Raw genomic sequence first — 9321 nt, 5'->3', positions numbered from 1 at the left:
ATCTTGCACATTGGCTCTTGTTTTGAAAAATAAATAACGTTATTACTTAGTTTAACAAAGATTCATGATTAAATAAAGATTCATGATGATGTAACTTTCCATTACAAAACACAACACGTGAACTCATTCACATTATTTTCCATCACTATTAAAATCCCTTAACGGGAGAGATGATCCTGATTGCCACGACAGGGTTTTTGTTCAGTCTCGTGCCAGCTGGGTGACGGGAAAAGTGACGTCAGTCCATCGGAATGTGTCTGTGAAGCACCGGCTGCAGTTGATTAACGGACCGGGGCGTTCCGGACCCTCCGGACTGCGGTGGGCGGACACAAGACACGCAGTTGGCCTCATTAGGTCAAGAAGAGCAGCGGTGTCGACACTTAGGACTCTCGACTCAACAGCACGAGGATTATCGATATTTATTATCATTTCTTTTAGTTTGTTTGTGACTTCGGCGACATGTTTTCAATGTGTCCAAAAACGTTGCTATTGGTGCTGGTGTGCGCGCGCGCTGCCTCGGCTGGAGGCAATAACGGTGAGAAGAAATGGAGCTTATTAATGTAATGCAACGTGCTGATTTAACCCCTTTCTTACTGCAAAGTTGGTACAATACGGAGGAAAATGTATTTAAAAAAATATTATTTACTGTAATATGATTGCGCTAACACGGTTAGTTGATCGACTTTCTATGAAAATAATAATAAGTCGTTCTGAGGATCCATAACATTTAAAGCAGAAATATTAAAATTATCAAACCGCCTCTGGTTGCAACTGCTGAAATATATATATGAATGATTTTTATTAACTTTTCCTTTTTCTAATCCAAGTAAATGGATCCTAAATTGAGTTTGGGGTGTTTAGTCGGACAAAATAATACATTTTAGTGACGTCACCTTGAGCTTTGGGAATTAATTGTTCATGAAAGTAACCGGTGGTTACAGCCCTAATAAAGTATAATAGAAGAAACCTTCACGATAATAATGGCCATTTTAACTTGTTTTAAGTTTATTAAAATAATGGGGGAGGGGGAATACCCCTGAGCCAAAGTGACGTCATCAAATGTCTTGCTTTGTTCAACTCACAAGTCCATAATCAAAGATGTTTAGTGTACAACAGAACAAGGAGAAAACCTGAAACCAGAGTTTTTGATTTTTTTTAACCAATTTTTGTTAACAAACGTTCTGAAATGTTTCTCAATATATTGTTTGGTCTCAATGTTGCTTATTCAGATTATTTATATGATGACTGGAAGACCGCAAATTCTCACAATTCAACATCTGGAACCAGTAAAGTGGAGGCATTATTGATAAGAGCAACAACAACACAACTTTAAAAACTAATTAATTCTAAAAAAATAAAAGTTGTCTGGTTTCTATAATATAAACTCTCAGTGTAACACCGTGTGTGTCTCTCTCTTTCTCTCTCCCTCCCACCCCACCCACAGGCAGCGCACGAGGGAGGACCTTCACCGCCTTCGACCGTTCGGCCACGGATGAACCGATCGATCTGACCGGCGTGTTTGGCGACGGAGACGACTATGACGTCGCCGCCGACTGGAACCGCTCCCGGCCGAGGAACGCCAGCTTCTCTGTGCAGATGCACATTTCCGACGAGGCGCTGCAGTTCTTGACGGGCCCCGTGTCCACCGTCCTCATCCCGTCCTTCTACGCGCTGGTCTGCCTCTTCAGCGTGCCCATCAACGTCTGCGCGGTCCTGGCCTTCGCTCGCAGGATCCGGCCCAAGAAGCCGGCGGCCATCTACATGCTGAACCTGGCGTCCGCCGACCTGCTCTTCGCCGCGCTGCTCCCCTTCAAGATCGCCTACCACTTCTCCGGCAACGACTGGGTGTTCGGCCCCGTCATGTGCCGCGTGGTCACCGCCGCCTTCTACTGGAACATGTACTGCTCCGTGCTCCTCATCGCCAGCATCAGCGTGGACCGCTTCCTCGCCGTGGTCTACCCCATGGACTCCCTGGCTTGGCGGAGGCCCCGGAACGCCAACATGGCCTGCGCCGCCGCCTGGATCTTATCCTTCGCCGGCTCGGTGCCCCTCGTCCTCTCCGACCAGACCTTCCACCTCAAAGACTTGGACATCACCACCTGCCACGATGTCCAGCACGCCGACGATCTGATCCGCCGCTACAAGTTGTACTTCGTGGCCCTCAGCGTCGCCCTCTTCTTCGTGCCCCTGCTGGTCACCGCCGTGTCCTACGCCCGGGTCGTCTGGTCGCTGAGCAGGGTGCCGCGCGGCTTCCCGGGACGCTCGCGCCGGAGGTCGAGAGCGGTGGTGATGGCGCTGACCGTGCTGGTGATGTTCGTGCTGTGTTTCACGCCCACCAACTGTCTGCTCCTGGCGCACTACCTGCAGTTCAACGAGGGAGTCGCGGGGACCCGGGAGGCCCCCGACGGCTCCTACGCCGCCTACCTGGTGTTCCTGTGCGTGGGGAGTCTCAACTGCCTCCTGGATCCCTTGGTCTACTACTTTGGGTCGTCCCAGTGCCAGAGGCAGCTGCTGAGCGCCCTCGGGTGCAAGAAGGCCGCAGAGGGAAGGGGCAGCAGCCAGTCGGCGTCGAGCTCCAGCCGATCCATTAGCGGAACAATTCTGAAGTCCAGCCGTGCAGAGAGCTCTAAAATATACACTCCGGCCCCCAAGATGGACTCTTTCCAAGGCAACCTCAGCAGCCAATACAAGAAGCTGCTGGTCTGACGGACTCTCGTTGAGCAGGAGAACTGACTCCTTTATTCACATTCATAAACCATGGAAGTATTTTTATAATGAAGGCCAAGTAACGGCAAATAAGGAGCACAAAGCCAATATCTTTATTTTTCTTTCAGAAGGAAGGGATGAATGACTGGCTTGGTTTCATCGCAATGCAATGACAGAAAAGCCTTTTGAGAAAAGGAAGGAAGAAAGGAAGTTGAGATGAGATAAGAAAGTGATTTCTAGAATCCTGCTGGACAGTGTTTTTATATATTTACTTTGCACTGTAGAAAGAATAGCATGTACTTTGTATATGCTGCACGTGAATCTAGGTATTGCATTTAATGGAAGGACACTACTTGCTATTGTATTTTTTTTCTAAGAAGCTTATGTTTTTACATTTGAAAAGCTGTCAAGTTTTTTTTATTTTTTAAAGTTTTTATTTTTTTATGTTTAGTCTGAGCAATTAATTATTTTTTAATTATATATATCTAGATAGCTATCTCTCTCTATATATATATATAAATAAATACAATTAAAATATTATTTAATCTCATTGTGATATTGTTTTAAAGGTAACGCGTCATGTATTGCATGCTGCTCTCTGCTGGTTAGACGTGTGAAGTACTTCGCGGTGTCTTCGACCAGTCAGGCTGTTCCTCCTCCGGCAGTCAGCGCTACAACACAGTTAACAAAGGAAACCTGAGCACTCGCCTCCTCTTTCACTGCTTTGTATTCGCAGTCATGTGACCGTGTAACCCGACTCCTGACTGAATAAATACTCTTTGAATCGTTCAATGTAAAACATTTCTTCCTCGTGCACTCGATGCATTTTCCAGTTCTTCTTCTTGATTAATTGTTCAGGCTGTCTAATGTAAAAAGAAAGTGTGAACAACTCATGTTCCTGAAGGTCTGTCAGTAAAAAGTTGCTTTCAGAATTATTTTTACACATGTGAATCCTTTTTATTAGGAAATAATATTTAACAAAAGGTGAGTTGAATCCAGAAACATTGAAAGACTGAAAAATGATTTGTTATTACAGGTTGAGGAGCCTTTTAAGTTGCGTTGGCTAAATAAAGTGAAATGTTATCTAGGAACTATTTTAGTTCATAAACTAAAATACTGCACCTCATAGCAGAACAGCGACTACAGATCTGTGTGCATGTGTTCACGTGCTTCTGTTCTGCTTTCCTCAGGTCACAAGTGGTGGGTAAACAGAAGTAGCTCAAACTACAACTTTAATTATATCTTTAGGAAATTACCTTTTCATCAGAGTGATGATCTCGTTTCATGAAATAGAATCAGACATTCAAGGATTCGGGTGTTTTAGTCAAGTCAAAGAAGCAATACTACAGTGTAAAATACTATGCAGAAAGTAAAAGTACAACAGTAGTCACACAAATGTACTACGAAGAGTAGGAATATGATGAAATATAAACTTATGAATTTATACTAGAATAACAATTGAAGAGGGCTAATCTGACACTGGTGCAAAAAAGAGCAGAATAGCAATAAAAGTAAATCAAATAATGAATTTGATTAAAACAAAGATTATTTATACATATATATTTATATATGAAGTAATAGCACCAGTGCCTAACAGAACAAATTATACTGAGAAACAGTAGAATGGCCCATTTCAGAAGAAGATTGGATAAAACTGATTTAATCACTTTATACATGCTCCTCAATCCGTAATAATGTATTTGCTTTTTACTAGTAATTTACATATAAACAAACTAATTATATATTCCAAATAAATGAAGCTAGCGCAGCCAGAGCAAAAAGCACAAAGTAGAAAGTAGCATGACATGTAAATACTCTAGTAAAGTACACGCAGCTCAAAAGTAGTCGTATTTAAAACACACAAGTGGAAAATAAGAGATTGGAATACATCTTTTCAAAGTGCACTTTTAAAATGTTTAAACACTTTAAAAAAACGTATAAAAACCAGTGATTTAAAATGTTTACCCGACTGACACCGGCGTCATCTGACACCGTGTGACAGATGTCACCGGTGAACTCACCTGGCGGAAGCGACGTCGGAAGAGGAGCATCTCGGTTGGCTGCGCGCCGAGGTCACGTGGCCACGTGACCCGGGCGTCAAACAAGTGAGGACGGGCACGGCGCTTTAAAAGCAACGCAGCCACGCCCGCGCGCTCACCGCTGCTCTTCAGTCGTGAACGATCATGGCTGCGAGGGCGCGAGCGCTTCGCCTGTTCCTGCTTCTGTGCTTCCTGCACACCTGCACGTCAGAGAAAGGTAAAAGCCTGCTGTGTTGGTTAAAATACGTCGAGTATGCAAAGTTTGACTCGTCCGAAGTACTTCTACAGTGTTCTGGGAAGTGGAGCGCTGTGATGCTAGACAAGACTAATTACACCACACTGGTGGAATGTTACTCAAGTACTGTATTTAAGTACACATCTGAGGTACTTTTACCATGAGTAGTTCCATTTAATGCAATGTCATACTTCTCCACAACATCTCAGAGGTAAATATTGTACTATGTATCGGAGGTACATATTGTACTTTGTATCGGATGTGAATATTGTACTATGTATCGGAGGTAGAATATTGTACTTTGTATCGGATGTGAATATTGTACTATGTATCGGATGTAAATATTGTACTATGTATCGGATGTAAATATTGTACTATGTATCAGAGGTAGAATATTGTACTATGTATCGGATGTAAATATTGTACTATGTATCAGAGGTAGAATATTGTACTATGTATCGGATGTAAATATTGTACTATGTATCAGAGGTAGAATATTGTACTATGTATCGGATGTAAATATTGTACTATGTATCAGAGGTAGAATATTGTACTATGTATCGGATGTAAATATTGTACTATGTATCAGAGGTAGAATATTGTACTATGTATCGGATGTAAATATTGTACTATGTATCGGATGTAAATATTGTACTATGTATCAGAGGTAGAATATTGTACTATGTATCGGAGGTAAATATTGTACTATGTATCGGATGTAAATATTGTACTTCGTATCGGATGTAAATATTGTACTTCGTATTGGAGGTAGAATATTGTACTATGTATCGGATGTAAATATTGTACTATATCGGAGGTAGAATATTGTACTATGTATCAGAGGTACATATTATACTTTACTATATCACAAGTAAATATTGTACTTTCTACAAAGAGGTATGTGTTGTACTTTTTACTGCACTACACTTTACCTTTTCATTCTTGGAAGTAAACGTTTTTGAAGCAGTACCTCCACATGTACTGGAGTATTCTCCGTGTGGTACCAGAGGTACATGTTGCGCTCCTCCTGACGCCGTCGACCCGTTTGACCTTCTCATCGTGTCTCGTGTCTCCGTCTCTCGTTCCGACAGCAGAAGACCGAGGCTTCCCCAGCACGGACACCTCCGGCGGGGTGTTGGTCGGCTCCGTGGCCAAGCAGGTCCTGACCAGCCGCCTCACCACCGTCTTCCTCCCCATCGTCTACATCGTGGTGTTCGCCGTGGGGCTGCCCACCAACGCCCTCGCCATCTGGGTGTTCCTCTTCCGGACCAAGAAGAAGCACCCGTCCTCCATCTACATGGCCAACCTGGCGCTGACCGACCTGCTCTTCGTCATCTGGGTCCCGCTGAAGATCTCGTACCACCTCAACGGCAACGACTGGACGTACGGCGAGGGGCTGTGCAAAGTGATGGTGGCCTTCTTCTACGGCAACATGTACTGCTCCATCCTCTTCATCACCTGCATCAGCGTGCAGCGCTACTGGGCCGTGGTGCACCCGCTGTCGCGCCCCCAGAGGGAGAACGCCGTGGCCGTGGGCGTCTGCGTGGCCGTGTGGGCGGCGGTCTGGCTCGTCACCGTGCCCCTCTTCCTGTACGACCAGGAAGTCCGCGTGGTCAACCTCAACATCCGCACGTGCCACGACGTCACCCGGCACAGCCAGCGGAAGATGGCGGCGGGCTACTTCCTCACCATGGGGACCGTGGGCTTCGTGCTGCCCAGCGTCGTGTGCCTCGTCTCCTGCGTGCTCATGCTCAAGGCGCTCCGCAGCAGCATGTCGGACCCCGCCATCGCCAAGAAGCGGCGGAAGGCGGTGGTGCTGATCGTCACCGTGCTGGTGATGTTCCTGGTGTGCTTCACGCCGAGCAACGTCATGCTGCTGGTGCACTACACGCTGCTGCTGGGCAACGCGGACAACAACCTGTACGGCTTCTACGTGTCGGCGCTGTGCGTGGCGAGCCTCAACAGCTGCCTGGACCCGTTCGTTTACTACTTCATCTCGGAGGAATTCCGGGATCACGTGAAGAACACGTTCCTCTGCAGGAGCGAGAGGACGGTGGAGAGGATGAGGGTCTCCTTCAGCGCCCTCAAGTTCTCCAAGAAGGCCAACGCGTACGCGCCCGACTCGGGGAACACGCAGAGCACCGAGTGCTGACGCCGCGTCGCCAAAGGAAGATGAAATCTCCTCGCTTATGGATTTTTTTTATTGTGACTTCCTGTGAGGAAACTGCTTCAAAGGGCTTAAGCTGTCTAAGTTACTGTTGTAAATGCCTCTCCTTCTTTTTTTGGACGATGCAACTGATATTTAATGCTCGTTTCAGTCGTCTGAAGTTTTATTAGATTTATTTAGGAGGTCTTTTTTTTATGGATTTGAACTTTATGTCCAAGCTGTCATTTTTATTGGGAACAATATACTTTATTGAAGCGCCAGAAGGTTTTTATCAGCATGTTGTGTGATGCAAGCGTAACATGTGTTGACCTCTTGTATGTGTGTTTTTAACTTGATCATTTGAAAGTTGTCAATAAATGTAAATGTAGAACCTGCCGATCTTTAAAAGTCTCAAAGCGTTTTGTTTGCATGAATAATTCTAGGATATACAGGACTGTCTCAGAAAATTAGAATATTGTGATAAAGTTCTTTATTTTCTGTAATGCAATTAAAAAAACAAATGTCATGCATTCTGGATTCATTACAAATCAACTGAAATATTGCAAGCCTTTTATTCTTTTAATATTGCTGATTATGGCTTACAGCTTAAGAAAACTCTAAAATCCTATCTCATAAAATTTGAATATTTCCTCAGACCAAGTAAAAAAAAAGATTTATAACAGCAAAACAAAATCAAACATTTGAAAATGTGTTTCCAGGTGTTTCGAGTTAATTAGACAATTCAAGTGATTTGTTTAATACCCTACTAGTATACTTTTTCATGATATTCTAATATTTAGAAATAGGATATTTGAGTTTTCTTAAGCTGTAAGCCATAATCAGCAATATTAAAAGAATAAAAGGCTTGCAATATTTCAGTTGATTTGTAATGAATCCAGAATGCATGATATTTTTGTTTTTTAAATTGCATTACAGAAAATAAAGAACTTTATCACAATATTCTAATTTTCTGAGACAGTCCTGTATATATATCATATTTACCTGCTGGTTTTTATCATAATTTGGTCCCCTGCTATTATTCTGAAACTACCATTAATTTTCATTAAATGGTATTGAAAGGGTCTTAAAAGTCTTAATTAAACTTTGGTTTTTTAAAACATTTTCTCTTAGGTTAGAAAGGTCAAGCCGTCTTTATTTTCAAAACAATCCTCACATATTTAATTTATCATATGCTAGTTTGTTTTTATTCTTCTATGCCATTAGACCCTAATAATGCAGACTTGCATGACGTCTCTTTCTCTCAATACGAAGCGTCTCTAGGCTTTATGGCATTTCTTTGGTGAATTAAATCACAATTGCTGTATTTGTTTGGGATTTATTGAAATTGACATAGAAAGCAGTATTTTTCACATATCTTGAATTGTATTTTTTTTTTGTATGACTAATTTGAACCTCAACAAAACGAGAGTTGTAAAAAGTATGTTTCCCTGAAGTGATTTTTAAAAACCGGGAAAACGGCGTCCCATACTGAACTCCTTGTATGGACTCATGCAGCTCTCTTTCCTGCCTCCAAGTATAAGCAATGGTACATAAACATGTACATATTTGCTGCTGACATGTTGTTTTTCTAAGATTCATCTGATTATCTTTGGAGCAGTTTAGACTGAGGGAGGAGGAGACTTCACATAAAAACCTTATTTCCAAAAGATTCCCACAGTCATAAGAAATGAGAAGATATATATAATCTAGTCTAATTTGTAAGTACAGTCAAAGACAATGATTGATGAGGAAATTACACGTTAAAATTGTGAAGTTAAATGGGATAACTGGTGAAAGGCAGTATAATCTATAATTAATAAATTAGATTAAACACTTCCATTGATGAGAGATTAGCTCACTGATTGTATTTGTAATGTTTTCAGTGTTTATATTAAATAAAGCAAACATTGCCAAATTTATTCTGTTGTAAAATACAAAAATCACAGACACAATTAAATAAAGTATATATGAGGTATTTAAAAAAAACACATTTAAAGTATTATTCGTAATATTAAAATCTCTTATACAGTATGTAGTTATTTTGAGTGTCTTTCTTCTTCGTGAGATCAACAGAAACCTCCAGGTGGGCGGGTCAGAGGTGACGCGCAGGGCGCGCGCACAGGTACGTCGTCTCTGGGTGTGTCCTTCACGTCTGTCGGACACATTTAAGAAGTCCCTGTGGGGACACCATTAAA

The 9321-nt window shown here is 42.5% G+C and overlaps 2 protein-coding genes across 3 annotated transcripts; both read left to right on the top strand.

Annotated features, from left to right (window-relative positions):
* The first annotated feature begins 352 nt into the window (after positions 1 to 352).
* Positions 353 to 3498, top strand: LOC130205260 (proteinase-activated receptor 1-like). The gene is made up of 2 exons (XM_056432509.1): positions 353 to 535; positions 1445 to 3498. The coding sequence occupies exons 1-2, from the start codon at positions 460 to 462 to the stop codon at positions 2704 to 2706; spliced, it is 1338 nt and encodes a 445-aa protein (XP_056288484.1). The 5' UTR covers positions 353 to 459; the 3' UTR covers positions 2707 to 3498.
* A 1357-nt stretch (positions 3499 to 4855) lies between these two features.
* Positions 4856 to 8486, top strand: f2rl1.1 (coagulation factor II (thrombin) receptor-like 1, tandem duplicate 1). Of its 2 annotated transcripts, none has more exons than XM_056432529.1 (2): positions 4856 to 4962; positions 6075 to 8486. In XM_056432529.1, exons 1-2 carry the CDS (start codon positions 4890 to 4892, stop codon positions 7130 to 7132), a joined length of 1131 nt encoding a protein of 376 aa, XP_056288504.1. In that variant the 5' UTR covers positions 4856 to 4889; the 3' UTR covers positions 7133 to 8486. The 2 variants fall into 2 exon arrangements, with proteins under 2 accessions (XP_056288504.1, XP_056288503.1); XM_056432528.1 differs by having other exon boundaries at positions 6072 to 8486.
* Positions 8487 to 9321: the final 835 nt, after the last annotated feature.

Source organism: Pseudoliparis swirei, chromosome 15, assembly GCF_029220125.1.
Source record: "Pseudoliparis swirei isolate HS2019 ecotype Mariana Trench chromosome 15, NWPU_hadal_v1, whole genome shotgun sequence".
NCBI classification, from domain to species: Eukaryota; Metazoa; Chordata; class Actinopteri; order Perciformes; family Liparidae; genus Pseudoliparis; species Pseudoliparis swirei.
Note: the sequence above shows the minus strand (reverse complement) of the source record. Positions and strands in the feature narration are given on the sequence as shown.

Bases quoted from the DNA above. Each gene is read 5' to 3' on its own strand.
- LOC130205260 (XM_056432509.1), top strand. From the start codon at position 460: ATGTTTTCAATGTGTCCAAAAACGTTGCTATTGGTGCTGGTGTGCGCG. The intron at 536-1,444 runs GTGAGAAGAAAT...CCCCACCCACAG, and splicing joins CTCGGCTGGAGGCAATAACG to GCAGCGCACGAGGGAGGACC.
- f2rl1.1 (XM_056432528.1), top strand. From the start codon at position 4,890: ATGGCTGCGAGGGCGCGAGCGCTTCGCCTGTTCCTGCTTCTGTGCTTC. The intron at 4,963-6,071 runs GTAAAAGCCTGC...TCGTTCCGACAG, and splicing joins CACCTGCACGTCAGAGAAAG to CAGAAGACCGAGGCTTCCCC.